The 25,388-nt window shown below is 41.9% G+C and overlaps 2 protein-coding genes across 6 annotated transcripts in view; one reads left to right on the plus strand and one right to left on the minus strand.

Moving 5' to 3' along the window:
- Window positions 1–8,943, minus strand: part of CCDC77 (coiled-coil domain containing 77) — a 46,369-nt gene extending 37,426 nt beyond the window's left edge. For 2 of the 5 annotated variants that reach the window (XM_033223344.1, XM_033223341.1), the window contains exon 1: window positions 807–964. The gene's annotated coding sequence lies outside the window, so the exon portion shown is untranslated. The other 3 variants (XM_033223342.1, XM_033223339.1, XM_033223340.1) reach the window with 3 other exon arrangements.
- Window positions 8,944–8,998: 55 nt separating this feature from the next.
- Window positions 8,999–25,388, plus strand: part of KDM5A (lysine demethylase 5A) — a 96,451-nt gene continuing 80,061 nt past the window's right edge. Inside the window, exons 1-3 of the mRNA XM_033223333.1 lie at window positions 8,999–9,370; window positions 13,050–13,127; window positions 14,823–14,945. Of these exons, the coding sequence (XP_033079224.1) occupies window positions 9,206–9,370; window positions 13,050–13,127; window positions 14,823–14,945 (366 nt within the window). The 5' untranslated portion in view covers window positions 8,999–9,205. The remainder of the gene's footprint in view (window positions 9,371–13,049; window positions 13,128–14,822; window positions 14,946–25,388) is intronic.

Consider the following 25,388-nt stretch of genomic DNA (forward strand, 5'->3'; position numbering starts at 1 on the left):
TAACGCACTAAATCAAACTTGTTAGCCTGGAATTCACGACTTTCTACATAAGGGCCAAACCTAACTTTCCTGCCTTATTTCCTTCTACTCCCCTAAATGTCTCCAGATAACTTCCCTGCCTTCATACCTTTGTTCATGAGCTTCCCTCTAGCTGGAACACAGCTCCCTCCACAGCCCTCATTTCACTGAACAAAATCTAGTCTGTATATGAAAACTCGTCTTAAATAGCACCTCCTTTTTCTCTTTCCCGAGTCTCCCCATCCAAAATGATTTAGCAAAAATGATATAAAGGCAAAAGAACTGCCTTTGAAATTCTCTACAAGTCAACATATTAGAGTTCTTTATTGCTATCGTTTCTCCCAGGCTAGCGTGCGTTCCCTGCAGACAGAAACCGCGTCTTACTCTTCATTGCCTCTTCCAAAGAACAATGCCCTTGCTGATAGGTAAATGAACGGGTTTCAGCTAGCTTCTCTGCACCTATCTCCAATATCCTTGCTTAAATATATTCTTGTAGCTTGTCTACTAACAATTAACATTTATGTAGCACTTTGAATTTTTTTCTTTTAGCCATGTGACAAATCTGTGAAATTTATTTTATTATCCCCACAACTGGTAAGTATTTTTATTATCCCTTATTTTACAAATGAGGAACCTGAGGGTTCGACCAGCGTGGGGTGAGCGTATGCCGGAACCCATCTCCAGGGCGTCCCAATCCTGCACTCCTTTCCCCACTTCATCCCATGCTCGACTCCCTCCCTGCTGCAGGTCCCCACCCTCCAGCACTCCTGAGGTCTCTCCCTTTGCACCTTGGAACTTTCTCCTCAGGTCCCCAGCCCCTCCACGGGCACCAGATCCCAGGCTCACGTCCCTCTCCTCCGCACTGCTTCCGCGGTTACTTCTCCCTCACAAGAGTTTCTTCCCAAGGCCTCTTACTAACCCCTTCACCCCAAACCCGAAACTCCATACTCACGACACACGGAGACTCCGAGTCAGGGAACTCAACTGAAACACAAAAGTCAAACCCAGGAGAGTCGCGGCGCCACGGCCGGTCCCTGAATCCGTGCAATCGCGCAGGAGTTTACACGGCCCTTTCGACTGCGCACCAATGGGAACGGCCGTCACACAGAGGCCCGCCCCATCTCGCCCCTCCTCGCAGTGCTCCTGGCCGCGCAGAGGTCTCTGGGAAACGTAGTTTTTCCTCTGCATGCAGTTCTGCGCGGGGCGATGCAGCTGGACTGCAACCCGCTCCTCCAGGTACCGGTAATGTGACGTTTGGGGTCAGAACGCACCACTTCCGGGCACCCCCACTTAAGATTGCTCAACTGCTTTGAGCTCAGGTGCTTCGCGTTCATGGTACATATATGTTGTCATTTCCAAGCTTGTCTCAAGAAGATAAAGATTCTAAGAAAAGTTTACTCTTCCATGACCTGCTGGCCTAGAGCCAGAATAGGACCTGAGGTTCAGTTTCTACGGTCAGGGGATTATGTATTAAAATTCTACTGTTTGTTCCGTAGCAGACACTGCTTCCTTTTCCGGAGAAATGTGAGTCACTGGGCTTTAATGATCAAAGCAAGTTCAAAATCCATTATGTTCTCATCTTTCCAGAAAGCAAGGTGTAAAGGTTGGGGGGAAGCGCTTAATTGCAGCTACTGGCATGGAAAAGCTGGGCCCTTCGCTGGTATGAGTCCTAAGGATGTCTAAACGGAACGTGCGTCTGCTACAGTCACACTTTCCTTTATTGCGCTTCCCAGATAACTGTTTTTACAACTGTAAGGTTTGTGGCAACTCTGCATGGAACCAAATCTATCTGCGCCATTTTTCCTGCAGCACAGGCTTACTATGTGTCTCTGAACCACACTTGTTAATTGTCACAGTATTTCAAACTTTTTCATAATTATTGTATGGGTTATGCTGATCTGTTATCTTTTATATTACTATTGTAATTGTTTAGGGGCACCATGAACTATGCCCATATAAGATGACAAACTTAATTAATAAATGTTGTGGATGTTTTGACTGCTCCACAGATCAGCAGTCTCCCTGCCTTTCTCCCTCTCTTCTTGCCTTCTTATTCCTATGATATAACAATATTGAAATTAGACCAATTAACAACCCTACAGTGGGGGTTCAAGCGAAAGGAAGAGTCACACATCTCTTACTTTAAATAAAAGACTGAAAATGATCAAGCTCAGTGAAGAAGGCATGTTGAAAGCCGAGAGAGGATGAAAGCCAGTCTTCTTGCACCAAAGTTAGCCAAGTTGTGCATGCCAAGGAAAAGTTTTTGAAGGAAATTAAAAGTGCTGCTCCAGTAAACACACAAATGATAAGAAAGTGAAACAGATATTGCTGATATCAACAAAGTCTGAGTGGTCTGAACAGAAGATCAAACCAGTCACAACATTCCCCCACGCCAAAGCCTAACCTGGAGCAAAGTCCTAACTCTTCGATAAAATGAAGGCTGAGACAGGTGAGGAGGCTGCAGAAGAAAAGGTGGAAGCTAGCGGAGGCTGGTTCGTGAGGTTTAAGGAAAGGAGCTATTTGCGGCCGGGCGCGGTGGCTCACACCTGTAATCTCAGCACTTTGGGAGGCCGAGGCAGGTGGATCAAGAGCTGTATAACTCAGTGAACCAGTATTTTCTAAATGACCAATGCATGATGTTACAACAGCATGACTGGGTAAAAATGTCCATTCAAGGACAAGATTGGCTGGGTGCAGTGGCTCACGCCTGTAATCCCAGCATATTGGGAGGCCGAGGCAGGTGGATCACCTGAGGCCAGGAATTCGAGACCAGCCTGGCCAAAATGGCAAAACGCCGTGTCTACTAAAAATACAAAGATTAGCTGGGCGTGGTGGCGGGCGCCTGTAATCCCAGCTACTCAGGAGGCTGAGGCAGGAGAATCACTTGAACCCAGGAGGCGGAGGTTGCAATGAGCCAAGATCGCACCACTGCACTCCAGCCTGGGGGACAGGGCAAGACTCTGTCTCAAAAAAAAAAAAAAGAAGAGAAAAAGGACAAGATTGACTACCATTTTAATGTGACAGACTACAAAAAGTTAACTGATAAAGTTTTAGATTCCAAATTGTTAGCCTTTAAGAAATTACAGTTATCTGAGAAGGTTATTAAAATGCTTCTCCCCACTGTGCATGGTGGCTCATGCCTGTAATCGCAGCACTTTGGGAGGCCGAGATGGGAGGATCCCTGAGCCCAGGAGTTTGAGATCAGTATGGGCAACATAGCAAGACCCCATGTCTACAAAAAAATTTTTTTTAATTAGCTGGGCATAATGATGCACACCTGTGGTCCTAGCTACTTGGAAGGCTGAGGCAGGAGGATTGCCTGAGCCTAAGAGTTGGAATAAGCTGGGATTGTGCCACTCCACTCCAACTGGGTAACAGAGTGATACCCTGTGTCTAAAAAAATAAAAAATAAAAATTAATAAAATGCTTTTCCTTTCCCAACTACATATTTGTGTGGTGCTGGTTTTTCTTCATATATTCCAACAAAAAGAACATATTGTAACAGGTTGAATGCAGAAACAGATATGAGAATGCAGCTCAATCCTGCTAAGCCAAATGTTAAACAAAGGTATAAAAAATGTAAACCAATGCCGCTCTTCTCACGAAATTTTTTGTTTTGGAAAATATAGTTATTATTTTTAAAATGTATAAATATAAAAGTTTTATATTTGAATGAATAAAATATTTTAAACATGGCCGGGCGCGGTGGCTCAAGCCTGTAATCCCAGCACTTTGGGAGGCCGAGACGGGCGGATCACGAGGTCAGGAGATCGAGACCATCCTGGCTAACACGGTGAAACCCCGTCTCTACTAAAAATACAAAAAAAAAAAAACTAGCCGGGCGAGGTGGCGGGCGCCTGTGGTCCCAGCTACTCGGGAGGCTGAGGCAGGAGAATGGCGTGAACCCGGGAGGCGGAGCTTGCAGTGAGCTGAGATCTGGCCACTGCACTCCAGACTGGGCGACAGAGCAAGACTCCGTCTCAAAAAAAAAAAAAAAAAAAAAATATTTTAAACATCTTAGGTTTAATTTCTAATATAGTAAACATCAATATATATTATGCATATAAACAAGAACTTTGGGGGTTCTCAGTAGTTTTTTTTTTTGAGACAGAGTCTTACTCTGTTGCCCAGGCTGGAGTACAGTGGCGCCATCTTGGCTCACTGTAACCTCTGCCTCCCAGGTTCAAGCGATTCTCCTGCCTTAGCCTCCTGAGTAGCTGGGATTGCAGGTGCCCACCACTACGCACAGCTAATTTTTGCATTTTTAGTAGACATGCGGTTTCTCCAGGCTGGTCTCGAACTCCTAACCTCAAGTGATCTTCCCGCCTCAGCCTCCCAAAGTGCTGGGATTACAGGTATGAGTCACTGTGCCTGGCCTCAATAATTTTTAAGAGTGAAGGTGTCCTGAGACCAAAACAATTTGAGAATCACTGGTCGAAATTATTCTTTTTTTTTTTTTTTTGAGATGGAGTCTCGCTCTGTTACCCAGATTGGAGTGCAATGGGGCGATCTCGGCTCACTACAAGCTCCGCCTCCCGGGTTCACGCCATTCTCCTGCCTCAGCCTCCCGAGTAGCTGGGACTGCAGGCATCTGCCACCATGACCGGCTAATTTTTTTTGTATTTTTAGTATAGGTGGGGACTGCGTTAGCCAGGATGGTCTCGATCTCCTGACCTTATGATCCCCACCGCTTTGGCCTCTCAAAGTGCTGGGATTACAGGCGTGAGCCATCGTGCCTGGCCTTGGTGGAAATTATTCTTGAATTAAAAGGATATTTCTTTAAAAATTCAGTAATTTGGTCGGGCGCGGTGGCTCAAGCCTGTAATCCCAGCACTTTGGGAGGCCGAGACGGGCGGATCACGAGGTCAGGAGTTCGAGATCATCCTGGCTAACACGGTGAAACCCCGTCTCTACTAAAAAATACAAAAAAGCTAGCCGGGCGAGGTGGCTGGCGCCTGTAGTCCCAGAGCTGAGATCCGGCCACTGCACTCCAGCCTGGGTGACAGAGTGAGACTCCATCTCAAAAAAAAAAAAATTCAGTAATTTTGACTTTTCCCTCTCCGAAACTAACCCTCCCTTAATTAATCTGATTTTGTGAGGTTTTGTTGCATTTTTTAAAAATCCAGGGACCACAGTGTAGCCAAATGATTATCAGATCTAGGTATTCATTTTAGTCTATTTTAACACTCAGGATAATAAATTTCAGATAAATAATACTCTAATTTTTTTTTTTCTGAAAAGTTACTATCAAGGATTGTTTAAACAATGCAAATGATCCTTTTAAACTACAGTTATACTCCATTTTGCCCAGAAACCCAAATACTATTGACTCAGTTTGACATTGTGTGTGCAGAATGCCCTCATAGAAGCTGATAAAACACAATTTGGATTTTTACAACAGTGATTTTTAAAGGGGTAAGCATGAGAGGTGGGAGTGGGATTCATGTACCCTCCCTGAGGGGAGCATCAGAATGTGAGGCGATTGTAACTAGAGAAGTTTCTTCTGTTCGCACCAGAGATGCTAATGTTTACTGTCCTTCTCTTACAGCCTTCCTGCTGTTGTAAGCAACCACTACGGATTTCTCAGAAGTACTGTGACGAATAAAAATGATTGAGAATCATTACTCTGTACATTTTCTATTCTACTAGAGAGACAGTTTAAAATAAAATAATAGGTAAGTAAAATCTGAAGAAAATAACAGGAAACAAATAGGACCAATCAAAGCTTTTAAGGATTTGTGCTTATACTGAGGTTCTATCAGGTTCTCACCCTCCATTAATTTGAAAGCAAAACCATTATATTTTAGTTGAATGTTTGAGAAAATGAATGATTTGAGTGGCTTGTTTTATTTGGAATTCCATTATTTCTTTTTCTGAATAATATAGTTTTCCAGATTTAAGTGGTAAAAATCAAATACTTTGTTGTAAATTTTTTTTTTTTTTTTTGGAGACAGTCTCACTCTTGTCACCTAGGCTGGAGTGCAGCGACGCAATCTCGACTCACTGCAACTTCCACCTCCTGGGTTGAAACAATTCTCCTGCCTCAGTCTCCTGAGTAGCTGGGATTACAGGCGCCCGCCACCACACCCGGCTAATTTTTATACATTTTTAACAGAGACAGGGTTTCGCTATGTTGGCCAGGCTGGTGTCAAACTCCTGACCTCAGGTGATCTGCCCACCTTGGCCTCGAAAAGTGCTGGGATTACAGGCATGAGCCACTGCACCCGGATGTAAATCATTATAATAATTGTATGGAATTATTACGAATCACAGCTTCCTGTGTCCACACCCCTTTGTAATGTGACATTGTCACTCTTCCCATAAAAAATTGGAGTTTATTTGACCACCTCTTGAATCTGGGATGGTCTTATGACTTGCTTCCACCAACAGAGTATGATGGAGTGATCTTGTACATTTTGGAGTCTAGGTTTTAGGTCTTTGCTTCTTAGAATGCTAAGACCACCATGCAATGGAAAAGCTCCATCCACCATAAGAAGATGAGAAGCCATGTGGAGAACTAAGACTTTTCAGCCAATAGCCAGCACCAACTGCCAGACACATGAGTGAGGCCATCTTGAACCCTCCAACCCTAGTGTATTCAGGGTTCTCCAGAGAAACAGAACCAATAGGATGTGTGTGTGCATGTGTGTGTTTATAAAGATATTTATTTTAAGGACTTGGCTCATTTGATTATAGAGCTTTCAAGTCCAAAATCTGCAGGGTGGGTTGGCAGGCTGGAGACCAGGGAAAAGGTGATGCTACAGTTCAAGGCCGAGAGCCATCTACTGTCAAAATCCCTTCTTGCTCACGGAAGGTCAGTCTTTTGTTCTATTCAGGCCTTCAGTTGATTGGATACCGCCTACTCACATTACGGAGGGCAATCTGCGTTATTCAAAGTCCACTGATTCGTTAATCTCATTGCAACATACCCTAACAGAAACAGTAGAATGTTTGACCACGTATCTGGGCACCATGGCCCAGCCAAATTGAACATAAAATTAACCATCATACCAGTCAAGCTGTCAGATGATTCTCACTGCAGGAGTGATCCCAGGTGAGGCCATGAAAACACCAGATTGCTAACCCACAGAATTGCCATTAGTCTTTTTTATTTTCTGCCACTAAGTTTTGAGGTGATTTGTTACACAACAAAGGGTAACTGAAACCGTACTATCTGCGAAAGTGTGGGTTTAGGCTGGGGGTTATGAGTAAGTGGACATTAACTTTTGTGGATGCTATAATCAAGTGGAGGGATATTGTGTATGTTACATGCTGGTACAGTCTCAAACAAAACGTGGCATACGTAAATGTAGGATGAGGCAACGGCACACAAGGCAAATTGGTTTGTGAATCATTTATTTAGCAGATATTTATTGCACACCTCCTATACACCAACCACTATTCTAGGAGCTGGGAAAACAAGACAGACACTGTCCCTGCCTTTGTGTAACTTACGGTTTGAGGGAAAAAGGCAATTAAATATGCAATTTCAAAAAGTTTGACAAGGAAGTACAAGTTGCTGCTGACCACACCAATTCGTGGGATTAGGAAACGCTATCTGGAAGTGATAGTTAATCCTTCATATTTATTTAAATGAAGTGATATTTAATCCTTCATATTTATTTAAATAAATATTTAATAATTAAATAAATATTAAATAATTATTAAATAATATTTATTTAAATATATATGAAGGAGGAGTTCACAGTTCACAGATCCGCTCAGCTTAATCCTTCATATTTATTTAAATGAAGGATGAGTAGAAATTTAGTCAGGAAGGGGATATAATGATACGAATGATTTTGGGTCAGCAGAGTACAAAAATGTTCTGGACAGAGGAAATATGTGTGATGGCTCAGAGGTGAGAAAAATCATGGTGTACTAAAGTCACCACAAAGACTTCTGTAGATCATATGGAGAAGCAGGAGAGATGAAGCTGGAGAGTAAAGCAGCAAATCAGAATTAAAAAAGATGTGTGGAGTTGTTGAGTTTGGAGATGAAAAGTGACAAGATGAATTCTGGATTTTAGACAAAGCAAACCAACTTGAGAATGGAGAGGGATTTGAGAGGAGAAAAGAAATGAGTTGTTGTCAGTAAGAGTATTTAAATTAGGATACTGGTAACGAGGATGGAGAGACACAAGATTATACATGGGAAGTGAGAGCAGAAAGCATGAGGATTATTTCTTGTTTTTTTTTTTTTTGCTCAGGCAACTGAATAGACGAAGCATTAATGGAAACCAGGAACACTGAAGAAATAGTGAACAATTAAAGTACTTTGAGTTACCAGAGTGAGATGTCCTGTAGGTAGCTAGACAGTACTGGCTGGTAATTCAGAAGAGCTGCTGTGTCCTGTGTAAAAGGAAAAGCAATTCCTGGATGGTGGCTAAAGCCAGCTGGCAGGATTTAGGGGATGGATGGGTTAGACCTGCACTTGTTTTCATGGAGAAGAGGCGGGTATAAAGTGGCAGAGTGAGATTACTGTAAAATATCTGCATTCAAAGGGCTAAAAAAAAAGAGAAATGCTGGAAAGGCTACTTGCTATAAACGCCGCAGGGTAGGTTAAAACAGCACGGGCGGCCAGGCTGGGGGGCTAACGTTAGCCCTGCGTGTTTTCGAGTGCACTGACACACAAAAGGGAACGGGACCCTCCTCACCGGAAGCACAACCTCTGCCCTCTGGGGCATTACACATTCCTCCGCGCCGGAAGAACGCGTCGCGCCTCGCCTCGCCCCGTCGGCTTCGCTCTATCCCTACCTCTAGTGAAGGAGAGATTGTGCCCCTCCCCGACCCCCTACCAAGGGCGAGCCGCGTGGAGTCGTTGGACTGGGCAGAACTTTCGCAGGCAAGGAGAGAAAGAGCCACACTGGGCTGCCGGGCAAGAGAAGAAGGAGGAAGGGCCAGATACACAGCCGTGGTGCCGCTGCGGAAGGATTCCGTTTCCTGCAGGGGGCGGAGGGATTTGACAGCACAGTAACTTCCGGAAAAGTCCTGAACCTCCGAGGAAAAACCTTGCAAGAAACAATAACAAACGGGAGGAGGAAGCGATTCTTGGGTTTCTGGCTTGAACGGTTCTTGTCCGCGAAGATGCGCTTCGGCCCCTGTCAGGAGACGTGAACGGGCTCAGTGGGCTTCAGCCAGCTTTTCTCCACCGGTTCTCCACGGGGACCACCCCCCCGGCCGCTGCAATGGCGGGCGTGGGGCCGGGGGGCTACGCGGCCGAGTTCGTGCCACCCCCAGAGTGCCCCGTCTTTGAGCCGAGCTGGGAGGAGTTCACAGATCCGCTCAGCTTTATCGGCCGCATCCGGCCTTTGGCGGAGAAAACCGGCATCTGCAAAATTCGGCCGCCCAAGGTACCTCAGTCTGTGAAGAGAGAGGGGGAGAAGGAAGAATGGGGGAGTCCGTACACTGGGTTTAGCCTTACTTTTCTGATCCTTCTCTCCTTTCATATGTACTCTCCTTTATTTTGAGACAACTGGAGCCTGTTTCTGGATGTTTCTGCTTCGGTTTCTTTTGTGGTCTTATGTAGACACATCTGAACGCGAGAAAGTGGCGTCTCTGGGGTCTCTTCCGCCTAGAACTTGGGAACTGATACTTTTCTCTCAGCTGTGGGCCTAAGGCCTTTCGTTAACCAGTATGGTGTTTAATTAAAGTACAGTATTATGACGTGACATATTCTTCCCTCACGTATCCTCATTATGGTTTGATAGTCGGCTATCTCTTTATTCAAGACCTGATTGGATCAAATATTTGCAGGCCTCATCTCAGGGCTAGGGTTTCTGAAGAGGTAATCTGAGCTCTAATGCCACCAGATGGTATTATAGACAGAACTCCAGACTAATTATTGCTGCAGTGAGAAAGTCTTACCGGAGAAAGAGGAGCAGCAATAATTCTAAAATTTAGAGGTTTAGGAAGAATTGATCTATAATGGAGGTGGAAGGAAATGTTGAAATCTCTTGACATAGGGAACTCAAGATCAACGATTTTAGAATCACAGTTATTGCAGATAACTAGGTTTGCCTATAAGGTTAATTATAATCTCGCCTTTGAGGTAAGGAAAGTAGATACTAGCCCTTGTGTGGAGGGGATTAATGCCCCAAGAGGTTGAGTGAGATGCTCAAGGTCAAAAGGTGTTTTTCTTTACTCATTAGACCAGTGCTTTTTAAATGATGTTGCTGGACTACTTGCACCTGGGTCAACTGGATGCTTCTTTAAATACAGATCTCTAGGCTTCTTGTGGAAGTTCTGGAATCTCCTTTTCTAGCAACTAGTCTCAGATGATTCTTCATGTAAGTTGAGGTTTTCGAACCATTGCTTTAGTCATTGCTTTAGTCATTGCTTCTTAAAGACATTTTGCGTTATGTTTTGTCTAGTATTAGTAATGATAAAATATTAAGCACTGTTAACCAGTGTTGCATTTTAAAAAGCATCTGCCGTCACCACTGACTACCACAGTGATAGGCACCGCAGCAAATTAAAAACTTAAATGACAGCGAGGAGGAGCTAATTTAACACCTATAGATTGTTTGCTTTAATCTTTGAAGCCCTGATAGGTAAATAAAGTCCACCTTTTACCGATGAGACTAATCTGGGTAAGTTAAAACACCAGATGTATGATCTTGGGCAAGTGGCAAAGTGTATTTTGAACCTAGATCGGTTTTTCTGATTCTGAAACAGACATAATACTCTATGTTGAATGAGTTTAAGGTTACAGACTATTCATTGCGAGCAGAGGATTAACAAATAATTGCTGTGATGATATGTATTGCCATCCTCCAAAAACTTCCATTTAACCCTTTTTTCTATCATAATTACCTAATATTAACAAGTCTTAAGCATTGAAGGTTTTCCTAAGTCATATTTTCATCTACTCTTGAATTTATTAATTAGAAATTCTGGCCGGGCGCGGTGGCTCAAGCCTGTAATCCCAGCACTTTGGGAGGCCGAGACGGGCGGATCACAAGGTCAGGAGATCGAGACCACCCTGGCTAATACGGTGAAACCCCGTCTCTACTAAAGAATACAAAAAACTAGCCGGGCGACGAGGCGGGCGCCTGTAGTCCCAGCTACTTGGGAGGCGGAGGCAGGAGAATGGCGTAAACTCGGGAGGCGGAGCTTGCAGTGAGCTGAGATCCGGCCACCGCACTCCAGCCTGGGTGACAGAGCCAGACTCTGTCTCAAAAAAAAAAAAAAAAAAAAAAAAAAAGAAATTCTATTCACGGTTACTTCGATTAAAAAAAGTTTTTTTTGCTTAAAAAATGTTGAAATAATGCTGTCTCTTTTTATGTCACATTATTGAGAATAAATCTTGTTTACAATCAGAATTTAATGTTAGTATTGGCAGATTTCTTTAGTTTCCAGGCCGGAGTGCAGTGGCACGATCTTGGCTCACTTCTACCTCCACCTCCTGGGTTTTTTTTTTTTTTTTTTTTTTGACTACTCACGTTTTAAGATAGGTTTACTGTTATTCTGTTATTTAGGCCAAATCAAACTATGTTATTTATACTCCACTTGAACTATGCTATCTAATTTTAGTTATATCACAGTCTGGAAATTGTCCTTGTTCTGTGTGTTTGCTTACTTTTTTTTGTTGTTGAATATTTGGGTTCCCAGATGCCGGGCTTTGAACAAAACTTTTGTGTAACATAAAGTGCTCTATCACATTACACATACAGTAAAAAAGAAAAAGTTTAAATAAGTTCTTTTTAAAAGTTTCTTTTTAATTTTTAATTTTACTCTTTTTGGTTTTTTAAATTTTTTGGTGTTTTTTTTTGATCTTGGTAAACCTGAATGTTTACTAGACACTGTTTTGTGGTACATGACCTCATTGAATTCCGCTTGAGTAACTTGGGAAGGCATAATTGTGGGAGATAAACAGTGGGACTGGTTTGAAGAGGATTGCTTCTCTGAGTAATATAGGTTGAGCATCCATCCCTACTTTAAAAATTCCAAATCCGAAATCCTCCCAAATCTGAAACCAAGTTATCCTGAAACATTATTATTCTTTTTCTTTTATAGAGACAGGGTCTCGCTCTGTTGCCCTCGGCTGGTCTCAAGCTCCTGGGCTCAAGCGATCCTCCTGCCTCAGTCTCCCAATGTGCTGGGGTTACAGGTGTGAGCTACTGCACCCAGCTTGAATAGATTTTTTTTTCATTGTATGAATGGTATGTTATATTTTTTCTGTTAACTGCTTAAGTGGAAATAAGTGTAAGGAAATGATTGTTTATTGGTAGCATGTAAATTCGCAGTCAGAAATGATGGTGACGCCAGACAACCACAGATTGTTCACATTGGTGGCTGAGCTAGTGACACCTTTTTTTTTTTTTTTTTTTTTTTTGAGACGGAGTCTCGCTCTGTCGCCCAGGCTGGAGTGCAGTGGCGCGATCTCAGCTCACTGCAAGCTCCACCTCCCGGGTTCACGCCATTCTCCTGCCTCAGCCTCCCGAGTAGCTGGGACTACAGGCGCCCGCCGCCTCGCCTGGCTAGTTTTTTGTATTTTTAGTAGAGACGGGGTTTCACCGTGTTAGCCAGGATGGTCTTGATCTCCTGACCTCGTGATCCGCCCGTCTCAGCCTCCCAAAGTGCTGGGATTACAGGCTTGAGCCACCACGCCCGGCCCACTTTTCTTTTCTGATGGTCCAGTGTACACAAACGTTATGCACCAAATTACTAAAAATATTGCATAAAATTACCTTTAGGCTATGTGTATAACTATATGAAACAAACGAATTTTGTATTTAGACTTGGTTTCTCTCTCCAAGATATCTCCTTATGCATATGCAGATATTCCAAAATATGGAAAAATCTGAAATCCAAAACACTTCTGGTCCCAAGCATTTCAGATGAGGGGTACTCAACCTGTATTAAAATTATTTTATCTAAAAGAATTGCTCATTCTGTCTCTATAATAAAGAAGTCTTATAAGTTAATCTATTAGCACCGTGATTTATGGCAAAACCCCCCTTTAAGGGAATAAATAACTCATTCCTTGCTTAAATACCACTGTTTTTTTAAAAAAAACTTTCTATTTAGGACTGGCAGCCTCCATTTGCCTGTGAAGTAAAAAGCTTTCGTTTCACTCCACGAGTCCAGCGTCTGAATGAACTTGAGGTAAGTGTTTTGTCACCATTTCTGCTTCCTGATTCATTCTTTGTGTTAGGGCTGTAGATAGAGAACTTGGAGAAGCTCGTGGACCGCAGCCTGGAGTTTGTGTTAATTGGTATTGAATAGTTACTTGATGTTTGCAGGAAGAGTGTGATTTTTAAAACATTGTGCCAAGTAGTGATGGTTTTTCCATTTAACGGAGATCATGAGAAACTATCTCTACCCTGTTTTTCTAGTGGAAATATTGAATGCTTAGCTTCAGAGACTTAGAGTTCTTAAATTCTACTTTCTCTCATGTTTCTTACTCTACTAAAAGTTTTGTTAATCTCCGAAGATTTCTGTCTCCCTTGGTTCTTGGAAAATGGATTTTTAAATTCTGTTTTAAAACCCTAGTTTTCAAAGTTAGTTTTGTTTTGTTTTGGTTTTGGTTTTAATGCAACTTTGCCAGGAGTGTTAATCTGATTTATTAAGATCTGCCTTTAAACATTACTAATGTATCTTAAATTTTCTAAATGGAAGTCTATTTATGTATTACTGTTTTTCTTGTCTGTGGATTTTCAGAAGGTTCTTTTTTGTGATACGAAAACTTTTAGAGTACAGAAGGAAAATTATGGATAGCAAAGGTTTATTATGTCATTCTGAAGTGTTTTTTCACCCCCAAAATATTTGAGAGTTTAATATATAGTTTTTTTTTTTTTTTTGAGACAGAGTCTCGCTCTGTCACCGAGGCTGGAGTGCAGTGGCACGATCTTGGCTCACTTCTACCTCCACCACCTGGGTTCAAGTGATTCTCCTGCCTCAGCCTCCCTACTAGCTGGGGTTACAACAACCATGCCTGGCTAATTTTTGTATTTTTAGTAGAGATGGAGTTTTGTAATGTTGGCCAGGCTGGTCTGGAACTCCTGACCTCAGGTGATCCGCCTGCCTTAGCCTCCCAAAGTGCTGGGATTACAGGCATGAGCCACCATGCCTGGCCGCAAATACATATTTTTTCTTTTTAGTCTCTTGTAATTAGATGCTTGATAAAGAATATTAGTATCAGTGAGGTATAGAGTTGATGCACCTAAAGTGTGCATGTTACCTGTGGATGAAATGACAGAATGTTAGAGACGAGGAGAATCCGATTTACTGAATTTTCTGATCGGCATAAAGTTAAACCAACTTACAAAAATTGTTTTGGTTGCTAATATGACCACTTTTTACGTAAATCAGAGTGACCTTTTTGCCTGAATAAATACAGTTTATTAGAAGTCTTTTGCCTCTTTATTATTGGCTAGTTTTACAGGGTTGAAATAAGCAATAATGAAAAGTCTTTGAATTTCTTTAGAGAAATGAATACCTCTATTACAGCAGTCCCAGACCTTTTTGGCACCAAGGACTGGTTTCATTGAAGACAGTTTATCCATGGATGGATGGGGATATATGGAGGATGGTTTTGGGATGAAACTGTTCCACCTCAGATCATCAAGCATTAGATTCTCAAAAAGGCGCGCACAACCTAAATCCCTCACGTGCAGTTCACAGTGGAGAGGGTGGTAATGCTTGCCTGCTGCCGCTGCTCACTCCTGCTGTGCGGCTGGGTTCCTAACAGACTGCTGATGGGTACCAGTCCATAGCCTGGGGGTTGGGGACCCCTGCTCTATTATGCTCATTCATTTCAGTCGTAACTTAGTTTTTATTTCTGTATTTTAATAATCTTAGGCAATGACCAGAGTGAGACTGGATTTCTTGGATCAACTAGCAAAATTTTGGGAACTTCAAGGATCTACTCTGAAGATCCCTGTGGTAGAGAGAAAAATCCTGGATCTGTATGCTTTGAGCAAGGTGAGGCTAATACTAGCACAGGCTTGTTAATTTAGGAATATCAAATACATTTGGTGGTAAACATTGCTTCCAATGGAGGATTTGTTTGACAATGAAATGCACTAGCCGGGTGTGGTGGCACATGCCTGTATTCCCAGCTACTCGGGAGGCTGAGGCAGGAGAATTGCTTGCACCCAGGAGGTGGAGGTTGTGGTGAGCCGAGATCGCGCCACTGCACTCCAGCCTGGGCAACAAGAGCAAAACTCCGTCTCAAAAAGAGCAATGAAATGCCCATTTGAATAAATGGAAATGAGAGATCTCAAAGTTATCTTTAAAAGTTATTTTATATTTGTTGAGATTAATATGTAATTACCAAATATTAACATTTATCAGGCTCTGTGATACATGGTATGCAAAATAAATTACTCTAGCCTGCTAATATTATCTTGTGCTGAGTGTACAATGTTCTGTATTGAGCTTGTCATCTTTTTTTGTTACTTAATTGAAAATTTGGCCCAGGCACGGTGGCTCATGCCTGTAATCCCAGCACTATAAGAGGTTGAGGTGGGAGGATCACTTGAGCCTAGGAGTTAGAGACTAGCCCGGGCAACATGCTGAAACCCTCTCTCTACTAAAAATACAGAAAAGTTAACTGGATGTGGGTGCACACCTGTAGTCTCAGCCACTCAGGAGGCTAGGGTGGGAGGATCACGAGTCCGAAAAGTCAGGGCTGCAGTGAGCTGTGGTTGCACCACTACACTTCAACCTTGGTCACAGAAGTGAGATCCTGTCTCAAAAAAAAAAAAAAAAGAGAAAATCTGGCATATTAAAGGGACTCATGTTTCTCAGCATTCTTATGTGTGGTATATATTAGTTTTGTTAATACCTGTATGTAGTGTTAATCGCTAACCGAGGCTATCATTATTCAGTAGGATGAACAACAGCTCAGAAACTTAATGGTGAAGAGTTTAGACAAGTTTTTGCCCAAATTGTGTTAACTTTTTAACATTATATTCCCTAATATGAAAAAAACTGACCTGCAAGCTGAGACTGTAATAACCTTGAAATATGCTTTTTTCCTTTTTTTTTGAGACGGAGTTTTGCTCTTGTTGTCCACGCTGGAGCATAATGGCCTGATCTTGGCTCACTGCAAACTCCGCCTCCCAGGGTCAAGCAATTCTCCTTCCTCAGCCTCCTGAGTAGCTGGGATTACAGGCATGTGCCAACACGCCTGGCTAATTTTGTATTTTTTAGTAGAGATGGGATTTCACTATGTTGATCAGACTGGTCTCGAACTTCTGACCTCGTGGTCCGCCCACCTCGACCTCCCAAAGTGCTGGGATTACAGATTACACACATGAGCCACCGCACCTGGCTGAAATATGTTTTGTTAATACAGTAATACAAATTTATTATTGCTTAATTATCTGAGAAATTTTATAAAACTTTTTGTGGCCTTTCATATCTTATAATTTATATACTATTTTGAAATAAAAATTTATTCTTACTTAAATTGCAGTTACTTTTGGAAGATTTCACTTTTTTTTTTTTTGAGATGGAGTCACTGCCCAGGCTGGAGTGCAGTGGTGCGATCTGGGCTCACTGCAACCTCCACCTCCCGAGTTCCAGTGATTCTCCTGCCTCAGCCTCCCGAAGACCTGGGATTACAGGTGCCTGCCACCACACCCGGCTAATTTTGTATTTTTAGTAGAGATAGGATTTCTCCATGTTGGTTAGGCTGGACTCGAACTCCTGACCTCAGGTGATCCACCTGCCTCGGCCTCCCAAAGTGCTGGGATTACATGCATGAGTCACTGTGCCTGGCCAGGAAGATTTCACTTTTAAGGAAAAACGTGAGAATAATTCGTGGTGTGTGGTGGCTAATGCCTATAATCCCAGCACTTTGGGAGGCTGAGGTGGAAGGATTGCTTGAACCTAGGAGTTCGAGACCAGCCTAGGCAACATAGTGAGACTCCCATCTCTACAAAAAATTAAAAAATAAATAATCCTGGCATGGTGGTAGACTCCTGTAGTCACAGCTAATCAGGAGGCTGAGGCAGGAGGATTGCTTGAGCCTGGGAGGTCAAGACTGCAGTGAGCTGTCATCACACCACTGCATTCCAGCCTGGGTGACAGAGCAAGACCCTGTTTCCAAACAAACAGAGTAACCATAGTTAAATTATCTTTTATGATACATTTTAAAATTAGTGTCAGGGCAGAATTCTCTTACAAAAAATTTGGGCAGTATGGTCTTATGCTAAAATACAGCTTGGGACTTTTTTAAATTAGGTAATGATGTTAGTAAGTAAGTACTGTGCCAAGAATTGTCTAGTGTAGTTATATGAAAACATATGGTACTAAAAAACAAATTATACTAAATTTGAGTGGTGGGTTTCTTATAGGGAACTATTAGGATAAAAATTCATTTTAATAATTTGCTTTTTCGAAATTTTTATTCAGTCAAAACTTACCTACTAAGTTTTGCTGTATGATGCTGTTTAAGATTCTGAATGTGTTTGAGTATAGCATGAATAAAATAAAAAAAATTTTCAAAAATTATCTGGGCGCTGTGGCTGATGCCTGTAATCCCAGCACTTTGGAAGACTGAGGTGGATGGATCACCTGAGGTCAGGAGTTTGAGACCAGCCTGGCCAACATGGTGAAAACCTGTCTTGGCTGGTCACAGTGGCTCACGCCTGTAATCCCAGCAATTTGGGAGGCTGAGGCGGGCGGATCACTTGAGGTTGGGAGTTCGAGACCAGCCTCACCAACATGGAGAAACCCCCGTCTCTACTAAAGATACAAAATTAGCCGGACGTGGTAGCGCGTTCCTGTGATCTCAGCTACTTGGGAGGCTGAGGCAGGAGAATCGCTTGAACCCAAGCAGCGGAGGTTGTAATGAGCGGAGATCACGCCATTGCACTCCAGCCTGGGCAACAAGAGCGGCAAAACTCCATCTCCAAAAAAAAAAAAAAAGCCTGTCTCTACTAAAAATACAAAAAATTAGCCAGGCGTGGTGGTGGGCACCTGTAATTCCAGCTGCTTGGGAGGCTGCTCAGGAGGCTGAGGTAGGAGATAGCTTGAAACCGGGAGGCAGAGGTTGCAGTGAGTTGAGATAGTACCACTGCACTCCAGCCTGGGCAACAGGAGCGAAACACTGTCTCAAAAAATTTTTTTTCAAATATTATTTTATCATTAATAACAATATATATGTTGTGGTACTCTTTAATGAAGCTCTTTCTACTTTTTTTTTTTTTTTTTTTAAGACAGAGTCTCGCTTTGTTGCCCAGACTGGAATGCAGTGGCACAAGCTTGGCTCACTGCAACCTCCACCTCCCAGGTTCAAGCGATTCTTGTGCCTCAGCCTCCTTAGTAGCTGGGACTGGGATTAAAGGTGTGTGCCACCGGCCGGGCGCGGTGGCTCAAGCCTGTAATCCCAGCACTTTGGGAGGCCGAGATGGGCGGATCACGAGGTCAGGAGATCAAGACCATCCTGGCTAACACGGTGAAACCCCGTCTCTACTAAAAAAATACAAAAAACTAGCCGGGCGAGGTGGCGGGGCGCCTGTAGTCCCAGCTACTGGGGAGGCTGAGGCAGGAGAATGGCATAAACCCGGGAGGCGGAGCTTGAAGTGAGCTGAGATCTGGCCACTGCACTCCAGTCCGGGTGACAGAGCGAGACTCCGTCTCAAAAAAAAAAAAAAAAAAAAAAGGTGTGTGCCACCACACCTGGCTAGTTTTTGTATTTTTAGTAAAGATGGGGTTTTTACCATGTTGGCCAAGCTGGTCTTGAACTCCTGACGTCAAATGATCTGCCCACCTTGGCCTCCCAAAGTGTAGGGATTATAGGTGTGAGCCACTGTGCCTGGCCAATATTTATCTCTATTTTCATAAATACCGTAAGGAATTTACTAGAGTAAGTGTTTATTAATAGTATGAGTAGTAATCTATTGAAACTTTCTCTGTCCGTGATTTTCCATTTAAAAGGTAAACCTTAGGTTTAATCTGATGGTAAGCTAAATTGCATTTTTTTTGGAGATGGAGTTTCCCTCTGTCACCCAGGCTAGAGGTGCGATCTCAGCTCACTGCAACCTCTTGCTTCCTGGGTTCAAGCGATTCTCCTGACTCAGCCTCAGGAGCAGCTGGGACTACAGGCACATGCCACCACACCCGGCTAATTTTTGTATTTTTAGTAGAGACAGGGTTTCATCATGTTGGCCAAGCTGGTCACAAACTCCTGATCTCAAGTGATCTCCTATCTTCGCCTCCCAAAATGCCGGGATTACAGGCGTGCGCCACCACACCCGGCTAATTTTTGTATTTTTAGTAGAGACAGGGTTTCATCATGTTGGCCAAGCTGGTCACAAACTCCTGATCTCAAGTGATCTCCTATCTTGGCCTCCCAAAATGCCGGGATTACAGGTGTGAGCCACCATGCCCGGCCGCATTTTTCTGATTTTCTAAAGTTGTAGGATTTCAAAATCAGGAACGGGCTTTTAGAGGTAACCTAGTCTGAATACTTAGTTGTTCACAGTTCTCCTTACAACACTGGTCATCCAGACTGTTTAACTCCATCTTGAGAAACTAATTTCCTTTTAAGGTTCATACTACTAATAAAGTGCACTTTGTTTAAATATTCAGAAAACTAGTTGAAAATATGTTGTGATTAAAGGTTAAGTGTGCTTATCTGAGGGTTTATTGGAGTCTTGTCTTTTGTGGGTTTTTTAAAGTCCTCATGGACATCTCTTTCCCCTCACCTGTGAGAATGCTTGCAAAACTGAGATTTAAAGCTAAAAGGCAGACAAACTGATTTGTAGTTAGTTTTGTTTATAATACTTTGTTCCCTGAATGTCATTGTGAGATTGCTGCTTCTCAGATTAACTTTTTTCTTTTACATTGAGGTGTAACTTACAGTGTAATGCACAAATTTTAAGTGTACAGTTCAATAAATCTTCATATATGTATACACCTGTTTTGTAGCCACCACGTAGATCAAGATATATAACATTTTTATAGCACTCTAGTGGGTTCTTTCATCTCCTTTCCAGTCAATACTTCTTCACAAAGGTAATTGATTCTGACCATTATCAGTGGGTGACTATTTATTTCATTAACATGGCGTTTTATTCTATCAAGAGGCTTGGGCTGAAAACTGCACAAAATCCTGAGAGCTCAGGTGTTTTAAGGTTGTTAGGTGTGCCCTTTTTTAAAAAAAAAAAAAAAACAGTAATTTTTGGCTGACAGTTTGTTGGCATCTATTGAGTTTTTTTTATAGATACGATTTGAAAATAGTATGATAGCTATTGCTTTTTGACGGGAAGCAGATTTTCAGTCTTCTGAGTCATTAAGTCATCAATGTGTTGGTTTCCTGTTTTGATTCAATCACCTCATCTTTCTCCCTATTATTTTTGATGATAAAAAGTATTACTTGGAATACCTGTATTTTAATGGACTTCTATATGAATAATTACAGTTTATTTTTTATTTTACTTTATTTTATTTTTGAGACAGAGTCTCTCTCTGTCACCCAGGCTGGAGTGCAGTGGCACGATCTTGGTTTATGCCATTCTCCTGCCTCAGCCTCCCATAGCTGGGAGTACAGGCGCCGCCACCATGCCCGGCTAATTTTTTGTATTTTTAGTAGAGACGGGGTTTCACCGTGTTAGCCAGGATGGTCTCGATCTCCTGACCTTGTGATCCGCCCGCCTTGGCCTCCTAAAGTGCTGGGATTACAGGTGTGAGCCACCACGCCCAGCGGAATAATTACAGTTTTTATAACCACTTCAGCAAGAAGCATTCAGTCTAGCCCTTCTCATCAAAGCATTTTTATTTTTATTAAAGTAGTACACTTTTAAAAACAAGGCTTTGGCTGGGTATAGTGAGTTCATACTTGTAATCCCAGCACTTTGGGAGGCCGAGGCAAGAAGATCATTTGAGCCCAGGAATTCTAGATCAACCTGCCAGTCTAGACATAGGGAGAGCCCGTCTCTACAAATAACGTAAAAAAATTAGCATGTGGTGGCACACACCTGTAGTCACAGCTACTTGAGAAGCTGAAGCTGGGGGATCCCTTGAGTCCAGGAGTTCGGGGCTACAGTGACCTCTGATTGCACCGCGTGGGCAACAGAATAAGACCCTGTCTATTAAAAAAAAAAAAAAAGGCGGCTTAAAATGAAAATCAGCATCTCCCTTCATCTCCACCCCATTCCTACTCCTCAGAACTAATCACTTTCAGTTCTTTTAGCTGTTTCTGATTTTGATCTTCGTATTTCCAAGTAATATGCTCGTTATGCTGTTTCTTCATTTCTCGATTTTAAATATCATATACTGATTTCCTCCTGTTAAAGATGGAGAATGAGTGTAAGAGAATGGGTGTAAATCTTCCCATGTTTATGTCCGTCATCCCCCTTCTAGTGTAGTTACATTAATTTATTAATCTGAAATTAATACCATGAAAAATATATTTCCCAGTAGAAGTATACATCTCTCAGTATGCTTCTACCCATCAGATAATCTATCAGCTTTATTTTCTTGGAGCCATTCTTCCTGGAGGCTTTTTTACTCTCAAATCCTGACTGGATTTTTTTTAAGGTCAGCTGTGAGTCTGGAAATTCCTTTTACTGCTGTCATTCTGGGAATTCTTTGGCCTCTTTTCCTTGTTGTAAGTCTTCCTTTTACTTGGTTTACTCTCATTTTGGTGAAACATTTCTTCTGCTAGTTTCTTGAGAAAGATGGTTAATGGGATATACATTTTTTAAGACCTTTTACTTGTGTACAAATGTTCTATTACTTTATTAGTAGTTTGGTGGGGTTTAAAAGTCTAGATTGTAAATCATTTTACTTCAGTATTTTGAAAGCTTTACTCTGTTGTCTTGTTGGTGAGAAGAACGATGTTATATTCTTTTTTGTGACTTTTTTTTCTTGAAGATTTAGGATGTTATCTTTATTCCCAGGGCTTTGAAATTTCACGGTGATATGCATTGGTATGTGTTTATTTTCGTTCACTGTTTTTATGGCTCTCAATAACCTTTCTAATCTGATAACTCATTTCTTTCAATTCTTCTGATTTTTCCTGTATTCTTTGATAATTTTGTGTACTCATTTTTTTCTCTTCTTTTGGACTCTTTATTAGTTAGATGTTAGACATTTTAGGCTGGTCCTCTAGTTTACTTACTTATAGCTTTCTTAGTTTAGCATCCCTTACTATGCTGAGAGTAAATCTCCAGTTTTCTGCTGGGGTTGGAGAGGGGATAGTTTCCTGGAAGAGGTCTAAGTGCTTTTATGCAGGTTTTCACAATTCTGTTCTCTGCTGCATTGCCACCCCTACATTTAGAGTTACTGCTGCTTACTTAAATACTTCTTAAGACTTTCCTTTTTTTTTTCCTTGTTTTAGAAAAGGGAGGAAGGAGGTCCTCTTAAGCCTTTCCAGATTCTATGTTGCAGAAGCTGCTCTGGCTTTCTTCTGTTGCAAGGCACTTAGTTTTAAACTTGTAATTTTTGTTTGTCTGTTTTTGTTGTTGTTTTGGCTTGTTAGTTATCACTAGCTTCAAAATATTGTTTACATTTGTTTGTATTTGGTTCCTTTCTTGGTCTATTTGACCTCTTGAGAGGATGCCTTTTTGTTTCTTTCCTGTCGTTTTAGTGGATTTTTTTAGAGTGAGTTTTTAAGTAGAAGACTGTTCCCCAGGTATATTAAAACTGTCTATTCCCAGCCGTTTTGGTCTTGAGCGATACTACTTTTTGGTCAAGTTTTGATCAAGAGCTTGTCTTGATTGTGTTCAGTTCAAGTGCATGCTGTGTGTCTTTTTATAGAGCATGGTTCATAGTGATATTTCTGGGGACAGTGTTGTGATGCAGTACATGGCAAATGTTTGGAGTCAATGGTTGATATTTTTTATTTTTATTTATTTTTGAGACAGAGTCTTGCTGTGTTGCCCAGGCTGGAGTGCAGTGGCGTGATCCCAGCTCACTGCAACCCCCGCCTCCTAGGTTCAGGTGATTCTCCTGCCTCAGCCTCCCAAGTACCTGGGATTACAGGTGCCTGCCACCATGCCTAGCTAATTTTTATATTTTTAGTAGAGATGGGGTTTCCCCATGTTGACCAGGCTGGTTTTGAACCCCCGACCTCAGGTGATCCACTTGCCTTGGCCTCCGAAAGTACTGGGATTACAGGCATGAGCCACTGTGCCCTGCCTGGTTTGTATTTTTTAATTACGCATGATAATCTTTGCATCTGCCAGCCAAAGAAAAACAGGTATTAGGTTTTGTGAGTTTTTTGGTTAGATTGTTAGAGTATTGTATGCATGGAGCCAAAGTAATGGTTTTATTTTCTTTGTGAGGTAGTTTATTCCTTTGTCATGGCCGTATCCTGGCTGCTATTAATCACCAGAACTAGGTGGGACATCATGACTGGATCCACGCAGGTATATCATGACTAAGGGAAATTCAGCTTGAAACGCTTTGAATACAAGCAGTTTATGATGTCACAGTTATTATTGTGTGGGATAGTAAAGATAAGGGGGCTCCTGTTGCCTCCCTGAGTTCCTTTACTTCTCCTCCCTGCTGGTTCACTTTGCTTTAGCCACATGTCATTCCTTATTCTCCTCAAATGCTCCAGGCATGCTTCTGACTTGGAGCCTTTGCTTTGTCTGTTCCCTTTATATCTGCTAGTTAACTACTTCACTCCCTTCAAGTCTTTGCTTAGATTTCACCTTTATAATGAGGCTTTTTGCGATCGTTGAATACTTCAGATTATCCTTACTGTGTTACCTGGAGGCCCCTTGACTGCTTTCTAAGTTTCTTCTACAGTATTTATCACTTCACAATTTATATATTATGTTCATTGTTTTTTGTCTGTCTTCCTCTACTAGAGTGTAAGCTGCATGAGGACAAAGATCTTTGTTTTATTCATAAATGTATCCCGGGTACCTAGAATAGTAGCGGGCAGTACAGAAGCACTGGGAAGATGCCTGTTGAATGAAAGGCTAATCCATGCAGTTGCTTCCGGACAGCCCTCTATTTAAACCACTTTCACTGTGTCTTTCTCTGTGCTACCAACTTCGAAAAATAATTTTTTTCTTTGTATAATTTTTCCCTGGTTGATTCTTTTAACAGAGAGGGCTTCTTTGCGGGTGATAAGAGGAGCTGAAGAACTAGAGATGTGTTCAACTCTTGTGCATATGAATTTGTGCCAAGCTTTCAGATAATTCACTAGAGAAAATTTGTACTTTGGCCATAGGTTCATCTTTGTTTATAATGACATCATAAAGCACAAGAGTTGAAAACATTTCCTTCACTTGTTTTTAGTATGTGTACCCTCTCCCTCCATTTGTCCACACTCAGACATTGATAATATAGCCACATTGGTATAGCATTTTATCCTGGTGCTTTTCATATTTTATTTCATTTGTCCTCACAGTAATCTCATAACGAGGTGTAGGCACTGTTGTTACTATTTTGATGATGGTGAGGAAATTGAATTGCAAATTATGTAACTTTGCCAAGGTCATATAACTGTTTGTTGTTTGTTTGTTTGTTTGTTTTTTTCTTGAGACAGAGTCTGGCTCTTGCCCAGGCTGGAGTTCAGTGGTGCAATCTGGCTGACTGCAACCTCCTCCTCCCTGGTTCAAGTGATTCTCCTTCCTCAGCCTCCGTAGTAGCTGGGATTATAGGTTGCGCCACCATGCTTGGCTAATTTTTGGTATTTTTAGTTGAGGCAGAATTTCACCATGTTGGCCAGGCTGATCTCAAACTGCTGACCTCAGGTGATCTGCCTGCCTCGGCCTCCCAAAGTGCTGGGATTACAGACGTGAGCCACCAGGCCTGGCCAAGGTCATATAACTATTAAGTGACAGAGCTGGAATTTGAATACTGGCAGTCTGGCTCCAGAGTCGTCTTTTTGTCTTTTTTTTTTTTTTTTTTTTTTTTTTTTAAATTATGTATATAGCATCAGCAGTGAAAAATACAGAGTTCAGTGGCATTAAGTACATTTACAGTGTTGTACAGTTATCACCACTGTATAGTTCCAGGACCTCCTCCCTTCCACCACTCCTGGCAACTTCTATTAAGCTTTCTGTCTCTGTGAATTTGCTTACTCTATGTAGCTTATATAAATGGAATTTTACAGTAGTCATCGTTTTGTGTCGGGCTTATTTTACTTATATTTTCAAAATTCATTCATGTTTGGGATGTATCAGAATTCTCTTTTTAAGGCAGAATAATATTCCATTGTATGTTTATTGTCCTACATTTCATTTATTCATTTATCTTGATAAACTTGGGTTGGTTCCGTTTTGACTCTCAAGAATGTTGCTGCTGTGAACACTGGTGTGCAGGAATCTGTTTGAGTCCCTCCTTTCAGTTCTTTGAGTATATACCTAGAAGTGAAATTGCAGGATCATATGGTAATTTTATGTGTAACTTTTAACTTTTTTTTTTTTTTTTTTTTGAGACAGGGTCACTTGA

Source organism: Trachypithecus francoisi, unplaced genomic scaffold (genome assembly GCF_009764315.1).
Source record: "Trachypithecus francoisi isolate TF-2019V2 unplaced genomic scaffold, Tfra_2.0 Lachesis_group11, whole genome shotgun sequence".
Lineage (NCBI taxonomy): Eukaryota > Metazoa > Chordata > Mammalia > Primates > Cercopithecidae > Trachypithecus > Trachypithecus francoisi.